Source organism: Amyelois transitella, chromosome 18 (assembly GCF_032362555.1).
Source record: "Amyelois transitella isolate CPQ chromosome 18, ilAmyTran1.1, whole genome shotgun sequence".
Lineage (NCBI taxonomy): Eukaryota > Metazoa > Arthropoda > Insecta > Lepidoptera > Pyralidae > Amyelois > Amyelois transitella.
In genome coordinates, this window is record NC_083521.1 from 993,510 (window position 1) to 1,011,872 (window position 18,363).

An 18,363-nucleotide genomic window follows, 5' to 3' on the forward strand; every position below is an offset into this window, starting at 1 on the left:
GTATTGCCCGCGGCGAGCTCCGAAACCTCGTACAGTCGAGGTGTAGTTTTAAGTATGTAATAGTTAGATTGAAGTGTTGCCAGCATTGATTCAAACGATGCGTTTAATCATAGAATAAAAAACTAAAAATTGTTTAATTTAACTACCAACAAAACATTTTCACATCGATTCTTTTTCAACTTATGTGTCATTTGTGTTTTTGATAAATATCAATATTTTATGTCGATGTGCTGGCATGATTTTAAATAATTTGATTGTAAATATTGTGATGTAATGATATAACGATGTTCTAGATTTTGATATTAAAAGTCAGTTGCATATTGATTTGGGCAAAAAAATATTAAATAAACATAAAAATTATATAAAGGTGTATAATAGATATACATTATATTTTTAGCCCACCCACATACGAGTAGCTATCTATTATTATTGAGCACTAGCAAAAAATACAATATAGGTATATATTTTCAATGAATCAATTAACATTTGCGATAACATATTTTTATATCGTAGTATTTGTGATATTTATGTACATGTCAGCGAAGTAGATATAGTAGAACAATGTAAATTTTCAAAAAATGATTATCAACATCTATTTTATGTATTCAGTGCGAGAAGGTGTTGTGAGTCTTCTCTTTATATATTTTATTGTTAATTTTAGCCTGAACAGCGGCCTGCATATTTTCTCTAAAATAGTAAATAGGTACACAAAAGACAGGTTTCTTACGTTTAGTGCTTTATTTATGCGGTTGTGATATATTTTTTTTGCAGGTTGGCACAAATGATGATTGTACTTTTAAGTTTTAAACGTTTTCTTGTTTTTTTGTGAATAACGTTAACAGGGTTGACTTTCTAATGCCTTGTTTACATGGCCTTTTGAAACGACTCACCGATATAATGTCCATTGAAAGAGTTTGTCTTAAATACGTAGCCATGCCACTACTCCATCGCGCGTAAAATTCAGATCTTTTGAGTATAGCTGGCTACCAAAGCATAAAAGAGACTTGAAATAAAAAAAAGGTGATGGCCATTTTAATTATCCCAAAGACCGTGTAAACAAGGCTTTATTACTAATGAAATTAATATTTTCGTTTTCATGTGACTTGTTACTTTGTACGAGACAGTATTCCGATCGATAGTCAATAATATTTAATGGAGTTATAAATAATTAAAATAAATATGAATATTAAATCTTTGTGTGCTCTGCATTTTAGAATAAGTTTATGATATAAAATGTATATTTTAATGAATTTAATGATAAGAATAACGGTTGGAAGGCCTTAAATGTAATTTTTCATTCCATGCTACATACAAACCATACCTCTTTTATACAATTATAGACATAGATCAATATTTGCAATAAGTTCGATGACCATACAAAAGGCGAGTAAGTATTTGAAACATTTAAAGTATATTTATATTTGTAATATCAATGTATAATTTTCTTCCTCTTATTAGTATTTATTATCATCACCAGTGCTTTAAAAATATTACATGTTATCAAAATAACTATTTTCATATAGCATATCTCTATATACTTATATTGAAAGTAAAATATAGTAGATATATACTTATTTTAATTATTCTGGAACTGCGACGGTGAAGCTTCTGTGCGCTTTTAAAGCTTAAAGCTGCACACATGCAAACACACTATCGCGACACAATATTCCGTAAATTGTCAACCTTCTTGCAAAATGTGGGTAACTTTTTTATGTAGTGGTAACACTTTCACAGTTATGATAGAATATGTTATTCTCTAATTGAATCTGAACCAAATAAATATATCCTTCATCGTGATTCATAATAATTAAGATTTCAGTAAAAATTTATCGACTCGTACGGAAGATGCATTTCGTGATATTTAAATAATTCAGCGACTAAGTTGTTGCTGTTTTTTCGAAACCCCACAAGTAAGAATAGGCCTTAACCGCGAAAACAATGAATTTCCGAGGTGTTATTGAATTTAGTGATAAGCTTGATGTGTAGAAAGTATTTTATCATTAACAAAAAAATCATAAAAAAATTAATTAAAAAGGCACTTATGCCAATCCTAGTAGACAACATGGCCTTGTAGATAGTTCCAAATAAATTTCTTAGTTAGGTATTCTAAGATGGTAGGAGGAGGTGGCGCAATAGGATTGCGTTTCGTTATATTTATAGACGGAATGAAACGTGACCCGTGACAAACATAAACCGACATAGGCGGCGAAATAATTATATCGTGTTATATGTATGTGTAGAGGAAAATAACTTATTACATTTTATAACAAATTAATTAATGTTTAGCTAAGAAACAAGTTTAAAACCGAAGTTTCTTCGTCTATGTAAGGTTTTATTCCAATAATTTTAGTACAAATTTTTAAACTCCACTTTGGGATTTTTCTTTGTTCGTACAAAGGTTTGATTTTTTTTTAATAAGTGTAAATGTTCAACTGAATATAATACATTATCATTATCGATTTTGACCAATTTGTTCTTTTTTTTTTAATTTGTATAATTATCTATGAAATTAAATTCGACAACGTTATGTTGATATTTATATTTATCTTTTATACTCAGTAGGTAATTAAAACACCAAATTCATTAACTTTAAGGTGTATAACTTTATTTATTTATTCTAATTGTTTAAACGGAATTTCAATGTTACGTATTTAAATTGAAAACATTTGATGAAATCTAAAAGACTTGAACCTGCAGCTCTTGGGAAACTTACAAATATTCGAGGTAGCATTTGACCTCTCATCAAGAATATTCAATTTAAATATGGAATGTAAGATAAGTTGTCCAATTAAATCTACAGACATCACACAATGTTCTATTTGTCTATTTTGTTTTTATTCCTTATTTCCATTACATTTTGAACTTGATATAAGAGTAGATTGTATGAAATTATTGATATGTAATGTGTTCCCTGTTATTTAATGTTGAACAAGCGTGGAGGCTTTTTCTGTATACCTACATTAGCGGTATTTCAAAATTCCTCAAACAATGTGTATTTAAATGCATTAGTACCTTTCAAGTTTATAAGACACCGTTCAGGTATAGTTTGATGTCCTGTGAAAATTACCAAAACATTTCTAACGACAATAATAATATTAAATTTGAAAATCCAGATTGTCTTTATTTTAGTTATCATTGTATAAATGCACCTAGTATTTGTAAGGATAAGCCTCCATGCAAATTGGATTGTTAAAATTTGATGATATTTTAAAGTTACGGAATATTATCACAATGAGAAAGTAATATGAGAATGTTAACCAGCATAATGTAACGAATAACTTTGTTAAGGAGAACAATAAAAGACAAGTGTTTTGAAATATTACGTATTCTTATTTTGTGCTACAAATTAATGATAATACCTACATACATTCATATAATCCACGTCTATATCCCTTGTGGAGAAGACGGAGCCAACAGTCTTGAACAGACTAAAAGGCCACGTTTAACGATATCAACACACATTTATTTCCATACTAGAGGCCGCCCGCGACTTCGTCCGCGTCGAACCAATCCCGCGGGAACTCCGGGATAAAAAGTAGCTTGTATGTTATTCTGGGTCTCCAGCTACCTACATACCAAATTTCATCGTAATCGGTTCAGTAATTTTTGCGTGAAAGAATAACAAACATCCATACTGACATACTCACAAACTTTCGCTTTTAAAATATAAGTAGGATATCTCTGGCCCATCGACCGCCAACTCTACTGTTTGTTTTAAAACGCCGAATGCCCATGGCGGCATCGGTCACAAAGAACGGAAAAACTAAATAAAACAACTTTTAAAATATTAAAATTTATTCCCATATCGACGTATGTAACTCAGGCCTGTCGAACACCAATTCCCTCTTGTTTGTCTGCACGTTTGCATGCGCGTGCGCATTGTGCTCGTGAAGCAGCTGCAGCACGCCGGTGCCGATGGCGGCCGGCACTCCCAGGATTATGGACTCGGAGACGCCCTCGATGCAGTCCCGCTGACCGTAGTACGCCGCGTCGAACAGGTGGTCCGCTGTCTTCTCGAACTGAAAACGGTACAGGTGATTCGTCTCACGTGAACAAATACTGTAGATAGGTCACGTTAAGAAGAAGTGCTTTCGCTACGTCCAGTTACAAATGTCAGGACTAAATCGGACTACTGTTTCAAGAAACCCTCATACATACGTCTATTATCAGTTGAAAGTAACACGATGTGAGATATTAACAAATCGTCAAATAAAGAATGTAGGTACAGTCAAAATTGTTGAACGTTGCTGAACGGAATGCTGGAATAAGGTTAAATGTTTTTTGTACAAGAGTAGTCTAAAAGAAATTTTCTCGATATTTCATCGAGAACAAAACAGCACAGGAGATAACGGTTTACGCAGACAACTAGTAAATCTGTATTTCAAACTGTCATGAAAAATACGCTAAGGTGTTAAAAGACAAGAACTACCTATATCTATATCTTTTAACTTACATACATACATATAATCACATCTTTATCTCTTGCGAGGTAGGCAGAGCTGTCTTGAAACAGTCTTGAAAATACAGACAGGCCTCGTTAAGCTGTTTGGTTTAATGATAGAATTCATATTCAAATAGTGAGAGGCTGCTAGCCTATCGCCTAAAAAGAATCCCAAGGTAATGAGCCTATAGTATTGTATGTAAGTATGGCCTTAGTCGCCTTTTACGATATCCATAGGAAACAGATTGAGGGGTCCTATTCTTTTTTTCTATTGAATAGAATAGGATTATTATCAAATTGTATATTGACGTCACAATACTGGTGCCGGGAACCACACGACACAGAGACAAAACACAGACAAAATCAGCAAAGCAAACGTGACTGACGCTGGCCAAGTTGAGCACGGACTCCTTCATGCGCGCGAGCCCGTAGCGCGTCTTTTAACTAAGCAAACAAAATCAGTAGGTATTGCAAACGTGACTGACGCTGGCCAAGTTGAGCACGGACTCCTTCATGCGGGCGAGCCCGTAGCGCGTATTTTAACTAATCAGACAAAATCAGTAAAGCAAACGTGACTGACGCTGGCCAAGTTGAGCACGGACTCCTTCATGCGGGCGAGCCCGTAGCGCGTGATGCCGAGCACCTCGCCGCGCGCCGTCATCTGGCCGGCCAGCAGCTCCACGTGGCGGCGGTCCACCGACATGCCGTGGCCCGCCATCACGCCCTGGATCTCGCTGATGATGGTCGACTTGGCCGCTTCGATGCCGAGCGTGTGGTACACCTGGACAATGGGAAATTGTTCATCACTACATAGTATAAAACAAAGTCGCTATTTTAGTCTGTTTGTCTGTAGGTATGCTTAAATCTTTAAAATTACGCAACGGATTTTGATGCGGTTTTTTGTAACAGGTAGAGTGATTCAAGAGGAAGGTTTTTATGTATAATTTTTCCGAATTTTGCACCCGTGCGAAGCCGGGGCGGGTCGCTAGTTAAATATAACTTGATCAAATTAAGGACGTCCTGGTAAAGGGTCAGGTCAAAAGTACCCGAAACCGCCGAGCTTGCATGAAGATAGTTATGAATGTGGATGAAGCGAAGGTAGTATGCAGAGATCGTGGCAAGTGGAAAGAGGTGGTCTCTGCCTACCCCTCCGGTAAAGAGGCGCGATTTTATGTATATATGTAAATATAACAAACACCACTCACATGACTTATAGGAAAGCACAGTTCTATATTTAGCTTCGGTGGATAACAAACTTTACTTGCGACGTAAAGTTCCGATATTAAATAATGGCGAAAGATTTCATTGGAATTCCAAAATGCCGAAAAGGTTGAAGGAAGATATTAATTCATGGTAACGGCTGTCTTAATTAACTCCAATTAAACTCGACGAGTGTGGGAGCAGCAGGACATACAAGAAGTAGACACACAAAACTTAAGGATTTAATAAAATATGTATCACCTCTAATATATTGTTGGAAGTAGTCTTGGTGCCGTTGACACCGTACGTCGCTATGACGTCACGTAAGCCATCACCCTCCACGCATAATTTGTAACTGAAATAAAATAAGCTCTTTTGAAGCTAAACTAGGAAAACAGATCACATAAGTATGTACCAATTTTGTATGAACATAATAAGAGCCAAACACATAATATAAGAATAAAACATAAGGAAGGCGGACCCCGGGCCCCGAATCAATTCTGTGGAGTGTGCAACCACACAAGGGCATACGCACGGATGAGAGAGACTTAGTCACAAAATGTTAAACGTAGGTAAAACATAAAAACTATTGCTACCAACGCTAATAGAAACTTTACTATTGCGATGCAATAGTAAAGTTTATATTCTAATAACTTTGGCTGCACGCGATGTTACCTCCCGCCAGATAGAGAAGTCAGTCAGTTACCTGGCGGGCGCGCTGGTGTCGTCGCAGGCTATGACGGCCCGCGCCACCTGCGGCAGCCCCTTGACCACGCCGGTCAGTTACCTGGCGGGCGCGCTGGTGTCGTCGCAGGCTATGACGGCCCGCGCCACCTGCGGCAGCCCCTTGACCACGCCGGTCAGTTACCTGGCGGGCGCGCTGGTGTCGTCGCAGGCTATGACGGCCCGCGCCACCTGCGGCAGCCCCTTGACCACGCCGGTCAGTTACCTGGCGGGCGCGCTGGTGTCGTCGCAGGCTATGACGGCCCGCGCCACCTGCGGCAGCCCCTTGACCACGCCGGTCAGTTACCTGGCGGGCGCGCTGGTGTCGTCGCAGGCTATGACGGCCCGCGCCACCTGCGGCAGCCCCTTGACCACGCCGGTCAGTTACCTGGCGGGCGCGCTGGTGTCGTCGCAGGCTATGACGGCCCGCGCCACCTGCGGCAGCCCCTTGACCACGCCGGTCAGTTACCTGGCGGGCGCGCTGGTGTCGTCGCAGGCTATGACGGCCCGCGCCACCTGCGGCAGCCCCTTGACCACGCCGGTCAGTTACCTGGCGGGCGCGCTGGTGTCGTCGCAGGCTATGACGGCCCGCGCCACCTGCGGCAGCCCCTTGACCACGCCGGTCAGTTACCTGGCGGGCGCGCTGGTGTCGTCGCAGGCTATGACGGCCCGCGCCACCTGCGGCAGCCCCTTGACCACGCCGGTCAGTTACCTGGCGGGCGCGCTGGTGTCGTCGCAGGCTATGACGGCCCGCGCCACCTGCGGCAGCCCCTTGACCACGCCGGTCAGTTACCTGGCGGGCGCGCTGGTGTCGTCGCAGGCTATGACGGCCCGCGCCACCTGCGGCAGCCCCTTGACCACGCCGGTCAGTTACCTGGCGGGCGCGCTGGTGTCGTCGCAGGCTATGACGGCCCGCGCCACCTGCGGCAGCCCCTTGACCACGCCGGTCAGTTACCTGGCGGGCGCGCTGGTGTCGTCGCAGGCTATGACGGCCCGCGCCACCTGCGGCAGCCCCTTGACCACGCCGGTCAGTTACCTGGCGGGCGCGCTGGTGTCGTCGCAGGCTATGACGGCCCGCGCCACCTGCGGCAGCCCCTTGACCACGCCGGTCAGTTACCTGGCGGGCGCGCTGGTGTCGTCGCAGGCTATGACGGCCCGCGCCACCTGCGGCAGCCCCTTGACCACGCCGGTCAGTTACCTGGCGGGCGCGCTGGTGTCGTCGCAGGCTATGACGGCCCGCGCCACCTGCGGCAGCCCCTTGACCACGCCGGTCAGTTACCTGGCGGGCGCGCTGGTGTCGTCGCAGGCTATGACGGCCCGCGCCACCTGCGGCAGCCCCTTGACCACGCCGGTCAGTTACCTGGCGGGCGCGCTGGTGTCGTCGCAGGCTATGACGGCCCGCGCCACCTGCGGCAGCCCCTTGACCACGCCGGTCAGTTACCTGGCGGGCGCGCTGGTGTCGTCGCAGGCTATGACGGCCCGCGCCACCTGCGGCAGCCCCTTGACCACGCCGGTCAGTTACCTGGCGGGCGCGCTGGTGTCGTCGCAGGCTATGACGGCCCGCGCCACCTGCGGCAGCCCCTTGACCACGCCGGTCAGTTACCTGGCGGGCGCGCTGGTGTCGTCGCAGGCTATGACGGCCCGCGCCACCTGCGGCAGCCCCTTGACCACGCCGGTCAGTTACCTGGCGGGCGCGCTGGTGTCGTCGCAGGCTATGACGGCCCGCGCCACCTGCGGCAGCCCCTTGACCACGCCGGTCAGTTACCTGGCGGGCGCGCTGGTGTCGTCGCAGGCTATGACGGCCCGCGCCACCTGCGGCAGCCCCTTGACCACGCCGGTCAGTTACCTGGCGGGCGCGCTGGTGTCGTCGCAGGCTATGACGGCCCGCGCCACCTGCGGCAGCCCCTTGACCACGCCGGTCAGTTACCTGGCGGGCGCGCTGGTGTCGTCGCAGGCTATGACGGCCCGCGCCACCTGCGGCAGCCCCTTGACCACGACGGCGGGCAGCGCGCGCGCCAGCTGCTGCAGCGTGAGGTTCAGCCAGCCGCCCAGCTTGCCCGGCTCCGGGGACACCTTGATCATCCAGGGCGGCACTGTCTGGACGTTGGCCGGCTTCAGCTTCAGTTTCGAGGTACATATTCTGAAAGGTAACATGCTGGCAATATAATCAGATCCCGAACAATCGAAATAATAAAAAGGACACTTATTTTGACCTCTTATAGACTACGCTACGACGGAATACTAAAGATATGATTGCATAGGTCACCTCTAGTGCTGATAAACCAGTTTATATTTATTAGTTGGCGTCCACACTCAAGAGAAGTCTAGTCTCAACTCGTCAAGAGATGTCGTTATATAAAAAAAAATGTACAGCCGAACGTGGCCTATCAGTATTTTCAAGACTGTCAGCTCTGTCTACCTAGGGATATAGACGTGATTGTGTGTGTGTGAGTGTGTGTACAATAATATAACTTACGAATACACAATAGAGTCGACGTTGACCTCCAGACAAAGCAGCTTGATTCTGTTGGCGTCGAGCCGGATCAGCAGGAAACATTCGTTGGGCAGGTACACCTCGTCGATTGACGTCGTTATCTACAAAACAAAACGATTTGAAAGAGAAAGATAAAGATATAGATCTTTCTCTCTCAATCACACATTAAACAGGGAGTACGCGGAGTTCCTCACAGCTTAAAAATAATAAGTGTGATTTTTTTTTTCAAATATAACTCTTTGGAAATCTGAGTGCGTCTGACCTCAATCTGCTTCACTTTCATACATGATGTCAAAGTGAAATAAGTTTTGTTTTGCCGTGTGGTTCCCGGCACCAATACAAAAGAAAAAGAATAGGACCACTCCATCTCTTTCCCATGGATGTCGTAAAAGGCGACTAAGGGATAGGCTTACAAACTTGGGGTTCTTTTTTAGGCGATGGGCTAGCAACCTATCCCTATTTGAATCTCAATTCTATCATTAAGCCAAATAGCTGAACGTGGCCATTCAGTCTTTTCAAGACTGTTGGATCTGTCTACCCCGCAAGGGATATAGACGTGACCATATGTATATATACATACATACATACATAAAATCACGCCTCTTTCCCGAAGGGGTAGGCAGAGACTAATATATATATTTTTCATTATCATTTTTATTATCATTTCATACACTTTCTTAAGTTTCTTCACTTTGTTCAAGGTTCCCCTTTCTTCTTATCAAAACGCAAGTCTTCGGCACTTTACTGTATACATATATAAATCAAATTAACTTACTTCTCCTAAAGTGGTCTTCTCAATCCTCCCTTTGACCCTCCGCGCGAACTCCTGGTCGTAACGGTGCGTCAACTCCGCCGTGATGATGGGCGTGGAGATGTTTCTGGACGCGTTGATGATTTCCTTCACTCGAGGCACGCCCTGCGTGATGTTCATAGACGCCACGCCAGCGAAGTGGAAGGTCTTCAATGTCATTTGTGTGCCGGGCTCTCCGATACTCTGAAAATTAATTTAACTTTATATTCCTTAAAAAAATACTTAAAACAATCGCCTTTAACACAAATTTTTTTTTTACTAGTATTAAATTAAATCTACACTGTTATTTAATGTATAAAGTTTTAAAATTAATAAATTAAATCAAAATTGTTTTATATAAGTAAAATAATTATCAGTCATTATTATTGTAATTGACTACATTTGCAATACTCACCGAGTTGCTATGATACGAGCAAAATTATACATACCACCTGTATTATATTTATGACTCATAGTTGGCAAATAAACGTTTGACTTTGACTTTGACTTTGAAATACCCAATTCGGATTGCGGTTGAGACGATGATGACTTGTCGGGGTGGACAGAGCCCCTTGCCGCGTACCTGGGCGGCCAGCGCGCCCACGGCGGTGCCGGGCTCGATGATGCTGCGCTGGTACTTGTCGTGGCAGCCGCGCAGGAAGCGCACCAGCTGCGACAGCGTCAGCCGCTCCAGCTGCCGGCCCACGGCGCCGCAGCGGCCGTACTTCGCCCGGAGACGGCGCACCTTATCAGCGACGCCCTTCAGGAATGTTCTGGAACACGTGTTAGCGATAGTAGACATACGTTACATATAAGTGATATGTTTTGTATCAGTGAGAACCTGAATTGACCATTTGTTTCACACACGTGGCGCTAAGTTTTGTAAACTGTTGTTATTTCAAATAAATAAATAAATATTTAGAAGCTCGAGAAGTAAAAAAAATGGAAAATATATAGCAAAAAAAAAATCAAAATATTTAAAGGCTAGTTAGTTAAAAACTCACAGTAACTCAGTTTTGAACTCCTCGGGACAGGTTTTGAAGTCGTCCAGCGCTAAGGTCTCCTCGGCAGCCAACACGATACCGTCTCCGTCTAGCGGCTCCTCATCTCTGAAAACATATGAGAGTTTTAATCATCTTCCTCTTGGAGTGTCTCAACTAACGGAATTGTGGGGAACTAGCGGAACTGTGGGAACTATTGGAATTGTGGGGAACTAGCGGAACTGTGGGGAACTAGCGGAACTGTGGGGAACTATTGGAATTGTGGGGAACTAGCGGAACTGTGGGGAACTATTGGAATTGTGGGGAACTAGCGGAACTGCGGGGAACTAGCGGAACTGTGGGGAACTATTGGAATTGTGGGGAACTAGCGGAACTGTGGGGAACTAGCGGAACTGTGGGGAACTATTGGAATTGTGGGGAACTATTGTAATTGTGGGGAACTAGCGAAACTGTAGGGAACTAGCGGAACTGTGGGGATTTAGTAGAACTGAAGGGAACTAACGGAACTGTAAGGAACTAGCGGAACTGTGAGGAACTAGCGAAACTGTGGGGAACTATTGGAATTGTGGGGAACTACTGTAATTGTGGGGAACTAGCGAAACTGTAGGGAACTAGCGGAACTGTGGGGATTTAGTAGAACTGAAGGGAACTAACGGAACTGTAAGGAACTAGCGGAACTGTGAGGAACTAGCGGAACTGTGGGGAACTATTGGAATTGTGGGGAACTAGCGGAACTGTGGGGAACTATTGGAATTGTGAGGAACTAACGGAACTGTGGGGAACTAGCGGAACTGTGGGGAACTATTGGAATTGTGGGGAACTATTGTAATTGTGGGGAACTAGCGAAACTGTAGGGAACTAGCGGAACTGTGGGGATTTAGTAGAACTGAAGGGAACTAACGGAACTGTAAGGAACTAGCGGAACTGTGAGGAACTAGCGAAACTGTGGGGAACTAGCGAAACTGTGGGGAATTAGTAGAACTGTGGGGAACTAGCGGAACAGTGGGGAATTCGTAGAACTGAGGGGAACTAACGGAACTGTAAGGAACTAGCGGAACTGTGAGGAACTAATAGAACCCTAGGGAACTGTAAGGAACTAGCGGAACTGTGAGGAACTAATAGAACCCTAGGGAACTAGCGGAACTGTAAGGAACTAGCGGAACTGTGAGGAACTAATAGAACTGTGGGGAACTAGCGAAACTGTGAGGAACTAATAGAACTGTTAGGAACTAGCGGAACTGTGAGGAACTAAAAGAACCCTAGGAAACTAGCGGAACTGTAAGGAACTAGCGGAACTGTGAGGAACTAGCGGAACTGTGAGGAACTAATAGAACTGTGGGGAACTAGCGGAACTGTAAGGAACTAATAGAACTGTAAGGAACTAGCGGAACTGTGAGGAACCAATAGAACTGTGAGGGAGTAACTAACGGAACTAAATCGATGTAGATCTGCTAGCGTCCACTCACCTGGCGGGACACTTGGCGCGGACGTCGGCGAAGACCCGCGGCAGGTCCACGGGGCGGTCGCGGCCCTCCATGTAGCTGGGGTCGAGCCCGTCGCTGCCGTAGCGGAACTGAATCACCTCGCCCGTCGCGTTGCGAACCGTCATGTCGTAGTGGAGCACCAGGTCCTCCAGGGACTGCGAAGATGTGTATTTATGATGAACATGCCATTGAAAATATATAACATACATACATACATATGGTCACGACTATATCCCTTGCGGGGTAGACAGAGCCAACAGTTTTGAAAAGACTGAATGGCCACGTTCGGCTATTTGGCTTAACGATAGAATTGAGATTCAACTAGTGACAGCTAGCCCATCGCCTAAAAAGAATCCCAAGTTTGTAAGCCTATCCCTTGGTCGCCTTTTACGACATCCATGGGAAGGAGATGGAGTGGTCCTATTCTTTTTTGTATTGGTGCCGGGAGCCACACGGCACTTTAGCAAAAATATATACCTAAGGATACATGAATTGACGCCTATTTCTCTGAATGTGAAGGTCAACATCTTTCCATTTGTGATGATCCGTGCATACTTTAACTAGAACGTACCCTCGAACGAAAGATTCTCTTGTTTTTCCATAATTCCTATAACTACACCACTGCGCCATAATATAGTAAAAATTTAAAAACGCAAGAAAAGTCTTTACTGATTCTATCCAATTTTTGAAAATAATTCTATTCTATTCAATTCTTCAATTTACCTTGACCAGCCTCCGCTGTAGGTATACTTTAACTAGAACGTGCCCTCCAACGAAAGATTCTCTTGTTTTTCCATAATTCCTATAACTACACCACTGCGCCATAATATAGTAAAAATTTAAAAACGCAAGAAAAGTCTTTACTGATTCTATCCAATTTTTGAAAATAATTCTATTCTATTCAATTCTTCAATTTACCTTGACCAGCCTCCGCTGTAGATACCCAGTCTCCGCAGTCTTGACCGCGGTGTCGACAAGGCCCTCGCGGCCGCCCATTGTGTGGAAGAAGAACTCTGTAGGAGTCAGACCCGAGTAGAAACTGTTTTCAACGAAACCACGCGCCGCGGGAATCTTCGCTGCAAATCGGAGACAAGATTTTAATATTACATACATCGATAGATAGATAGATAAAACTCTTTATTGCACCATAAAAGTAAAACAGCACAAAACAGATAGAGATGGTACAAAGGCGGACTTATCGCTAATGCAATCCCTTCCAGTAAGCCTTTGGGTGGAAGGAAACCGAACAGGAGATTGGCATTGGCGCAGACATACATACATATAATCACGTCTATATCCCTTGCTGGGTAGACAGAGATAACAGTTTTGAAAAAACAAATAGGCTATTTGGCTTTAAGACAGGATTGAGATTCAAATAGTGACAAGTTGCTAGCCCATCGCCTAAAAGAAGAATCCCTAGTTTATAAGCCTACCCCTTAGTCGGCTTTTACGACATCCATGGGAAAGAGATGGAGGGGTCCTATTCTTTTTTTGTATTGGTGCCACCACAACCACACGGCACTGTTAATTAATTACAGTAATTGCACGGTAATTATTACAATAAAGAATAAATACATATATATATTATTCATACGTACAGTGCCTCTCGAAGTGCGGCAGCGAGCGGTCCTCGAAGCCGTTGGGCACGCGCTTGCCGTTCAGCGCCTGCTGCCCCACGCACGCGATCATCTGAGAGATGTTGATGTTCGACCCTGTACATGTATACAAATACATATAGTCACGTCTATATCCCTTGCGGGGTAGACAGAGACAGTGGTCAAAGACTGAAAGGCCGCGTTCAGTTTTTTGGGTGGTAAATAGAATTGAGATTCAAATAATGACAGGTTGCTAGCCCGTTGCCTAAAAGAAGAATCTTAATTTTATAAGAATATCCCTTTATCCCTTGGTCGCCTTTAACGACATCCATGGGAAAGAGAAGCAGTGGTCCTATTCTTTTTTTTATTGGTGCCAGGAACCACACGGCATCCTGTACATATAACGATAAAGTTGCAATTACAATGAAAAATAAATAATAAAAACAGTTTATTTCCACTACAACTCTCTGCTGTATATATTCATAGCGTAGTTTTTAACGTTCTTAGCTGTCGGGTTCAAAGTAGAGTTTCGACGCTTTACTAAATGATGTTAAATTTATTATTTAATAGTAAAAATGTAGATTCATCCTGACTTAACAACAAACATATAAAATAGTTACTGATTACCATTTTGAATTTCTGAAACAATAAGAAAGTATCGATAGTTCTTCATCAGCCTAGAAATAGTTGTGGCCACATCTCTACGCCACAAGTGACAACAGTCAATCACTCGACTATATCAGCCAATAACAGCGAAGAGTCTAAATCGCGCAAGGAAAGATTTTACTGATTAGACCTCTTTACAACTTCCGACACAACATCGTCGAAGCTGCAGTTCCCCAGACATAGCCTGGCGGAAGATCTTCCCTTTGGTGGCGGTCGAGCTGAATCATCGCTACATAGTCATAACACATTTTCACACACCTTTAGATCCACTCTGAGCCATGATGAGCGGTGCGTTTGTCGGATGCAACTCTCGAAAACATGCTTTAGCAGCCAACTCTCTGAAAATCAAAATCCCAATTATATACCATGTTAAAGACCCGATCAGGTATAAAACAAATAGATATAAATACGAGTAGCAAAAGAAAGACCATGAACTGAATAGATACCACTATACCAAGTGACAGGACAATTTGAAGGGACTACGATATTGTGCCTACCACACATCCCAAAAAAATATCGGGAGTATACCTGATGCTGCTGAGCTCGCTGAGCATGACCGCCTCCAGCGTCTCCTCCATGGAGCAGCCGGGCTGGCACTGCAGCGTGCCCTTCTCCATCTCCAGGATGTAGCCGTCGCATTTGGAGTACCTGTACACATATGGACATACATACATACATATAATCACGCCTTCCCTTGCGGGGTAGACAGACCCTTAAAAAGACTAATAGGCCACGTTCAGCTGTTTGGCTTAATGATAGAATTGAGATTCAAATAGTGACAGGTTGCTAGCCTGTCGCTTAAAAGAAGAATCCCAAGTTTATAAGCCTATACCATAGTCGCCTTTTACGACATCCATGAGAAAGAGATGGGAGTGGTCCTATTCTTTTTTGTAACGGTTCCGGGAACCACACGGCACATATGGAACCGGGTTCAATATATTGGACGAGACAGCATTGTTTGCTTTTGTTCTTGTTTATTCTTGTTTGTTAGTGACCAACACTGATGTCTGGTGAATCAGGCCGCCTAAACGCATTTCAAATAGCTATACGCCTGCCATTTAGTGATGACACCTGACCAACGGCTTGACGCAACTGAGCCGAGGGTCTCCTTCTATGGTTTCCTGTCCGAGTGAAAGTCTAAATACAGTTCGTAAATAGTTATAGTTGTAGCGCGCATCCCTATTTTACAGACATTTCCCAACCCTATTTTTATGCTAAGGTTGGCAGCCTCGTCGGCCGCAGCCAATCCTAACGCATAGCGCCGCGTGCATTGTCAATTTTCTTTTAAACGGTTGTCGTTCCGTCTCGAACGACCAATGAGAGAGCTTCCCGCCTTTTTATGTTAGCTGCACGCGCCGAAACTTAGAGTTCAACGAGCGATGTTTAAATGTGATGTTTAGAGATCGGATGCATATTTACCTAAACTAATATTTTGGCTAAGAAAGTATGGAGGCGGCTTCTTGCTTTCGGGATTCGAATTATTTTGAATCCCGTAAATTTTATTAAACAAGAAATTGAAACTTATCGTATATTAGGTATGATAAACACCTTTATAAACATAAGTGATGGATGATCATATTTATTTAAAAAATTACCTACCTACCGGGATTCCAGAATTATACCGCGTGATTTTTTAGTCAGTACAAAAACTTTCTGTGGTTATTCAGACCATAATTAGAACATTAAGTGTATCAATGCCGAATCCCGGAATTTTGAGGTACAGAAGTACGTTCCATACTAACCCAACACCCCAACTTTAGGTAAATATGCATCCGAATATCCGATATCTGGTGATGTTATAATTTTCTTTAGTACTACAACAGTAGAAGATTCTTTATTTAATAATATTAGTTAGCACCCAATCTATACTAAAATTATAAAGCTGAAGAGTTTGTTTGTTTGAACGCGCTAATCTCAGGAACTGCTGGTTCGAATTGATCAATCCTTTTTGTGTTGAATATACCATTTACCGAGGAAGGCTTTAGGCTATATATCATCACGCTGCAAGTATAAGGAGCGAAGAAATAATGGAGAATATGAAAAAAATCGGGGAAAATTATTCATTCTTGACGGCATGACGCCCAAAATAACTATTCCACGTGGACAAAGTCGCGGGCACAGCTAGTAAACAATATTAATGCCACATAGTTATTCACCCGTTGTCAAGCAGCTGATTCTTGGCCTGTATGAGCTTGGAGCCGGGCGTGACGTCGCTGATGCCGAAGCTGAACCCTCGGTTCATCATGTAGTAGGACGCCATGCGAGCCAATCTGTAACGGAACATACATACATACATATGGTCACGTCTATATCCCTTGCGGGGTAGACAGAGCCAACAGTATTGAAAAGACTGATAGGCCACGTTCAGCTGTTTGGCTTTACATCGACATCCATACGACATCCACGGGAAAGAGATGGAGTGGTCCTATTCTTTTTTTTATTGGTGCCGGGAACCACACGGCACACTGTAACGGAAAATCATCATTATTGTTAGCTATATTTATTTTATTTAATACATGCATACATATGGTCACGTCTATATCCCTTGCGATTGCGAGGTAGACTGAGCCAACAGTCTTGAAAAGTCTGAATGGCCACGTTCAGCTGTTTGGCTTAATGATAGAATTGAGATTCAAATAGTGACAGGTTGCTAGCCCATCGCCTAAAAAGAATCCAAGTTTCTAAGCCTATCACTTAGTCGCCTTTTACGACGTCGGTCGTGAGCGGACATGGTTAATGAGGTCTCACCCACAAAGTCCGATTCAAAAGTGAGGACATCTGACAACGTGGAAGGAGAAATAAGATTATGAATAAAATAAAATAAATAAAGACAACTATAATAAAATAAAATAGAGATAGTGCCGTGTGGTTCCCGGCACCAATACAAAAAAGAATAGGGCCACTCGTTCCCATGGATGTTGTAAAAGGCGACTAAGGGATAGGCTTATAAACTCGGGATTCTTCTTTTAGGCGACGGGCTAGCAACCTGTCACTATTTGAATCACAATTCTATCATTAAGCCAATTAGCTCAATGTGGCCTATCAGTCTTTACAAGACTGTTGGCTCTGCCTACCCCGCAAGGGATATAGACGTGATTATATGTACGTATGTATTTTAAATATATTCGGGACAAATTACACAGATTGAGTTAGCCTCGAAGTAAGTTCGAGACTTGTGTTACGAGACACTAACTCAACGATACTATATTTTATAGTAAATACTTAGATAGATAAACATCCAAGACCCAGACTAATCAGAGAAAGTTCGTTTCTCATCATGCCCTGACCGGGATTCGAACCCGAGTCCTCCGGTGTAACAGCCGAGCGTATTACCGCTGCGCCACAGAGGCCGTCTATCCGTCTATCCAATATGTATGTATATATGTATGTATGTATGTATGTATATATGTATGTATGTATATATGTATATATGTATGTATGTATGTATATATGTATGTATATATGTATGTATGTATATATGTATGTATGTATGTAACATTGTAAGCACTGACCTCCACATTCCACGCACGGCGTGCTCCTCGCCCCAGTCGCGCAGCAGGATGTAGAAGATGCTGCTCTTCGTGCCCGAACCCAGGGTGCTCTTGTCCATGGACCCGCAGACCAGCTCAGAGTTCCTTATGATCACGTCTGCGCAATAGAAAAATAAATTATGGATACATTATTTATCATAATCAGATGCCCGAAGTGACGAGTGTGGTACCCGTCACCAATAAAAAAAGAATAGGACCACTCCGTCTCATTCCCATGGATGTCGTAAAAGGCGACTAAGGATTAAAAACTTTGGACTCTTCTCTTAGGTGATGGGCTAGCAACCTGTCACTATTTGAATCTCAATTCTATCATTGGGCCGGACAGCTGAGAGTGGCCTATTAGTCTTTTCAAGACTGTTGGCCCTATTTACCCGCAAGGGATATAGACGTGATTATGTGTATGTATGTATATAGTTGC

The 18,363-nt window shown here is 43.4% G+C and overlaps 1 protein-coding gene across 2 annotated transcripts in view; it reads right to left on the reverse strand.

The window, feature by feature from the left end:
* Positions 1-3,794: 3,794 nt before the first annotated feature.
* Positions 3,795-18,363, reverse strand: part of LOC106142614 (DNA-directed RNA polymerase III subunit RPC1) — a 32,248-nt gene continuing 17,679 nt past the window's right edge. For both annotated transcript variants that reach the window (XM_013338770.2, XM_060949168.1), the window contains 15 exons: positions 17,907-18,042; positions 16,551-16,664; positions 14,923-15,042; positions 14,653-14,732; positions 13,732-13,845; positions 13,052-13,209; positions 12,116-12,288; positions 10,653-10,757; positions 10,232-10,421; positions 9,634-9,852; positions 8,841-8,959; positions 8,292-8,504; positions 5,903-5,996; positions 5,022-5,222; positions 3,795-4,019 (listed from right to left, as the gene is read on the reverse strand). In XM_013338770.2, the coding sequence (XP_013194224.2) occupies positions 3,795-4,019; positions 5,022-5,222; positions 5,903-5,996; positions 8,292-8,504; positions 8,841-8,959; positions 9,634-9,852; positions 10,232-10,421; positions 10,653-10,757; positions 12,116-12,288; positions 13,052-13,209; positions 13,732-13,845; positions 14,653-14,732; positions 14,923-15,042; positions 16,551-16,664; positions 17,907-18,042 (2,261 nt within the window). The remainder of the gene's footprint in view (positions 4,020-5,021; positions 5,223-5,902; positions 5,997-8,291; positions 8,505-8,840; positions 8,960-9,633; positions 9,853-10,231; positions 10,422-10,652; positions 10,758-12,115; positions 12,289-13,051; positions 13,210-13,731; positions 13,846-14,652; positions 14,733-14,922; positions 15,043-16,550; positions 16,665-17,906; positions 18,043-18,363) is intronic.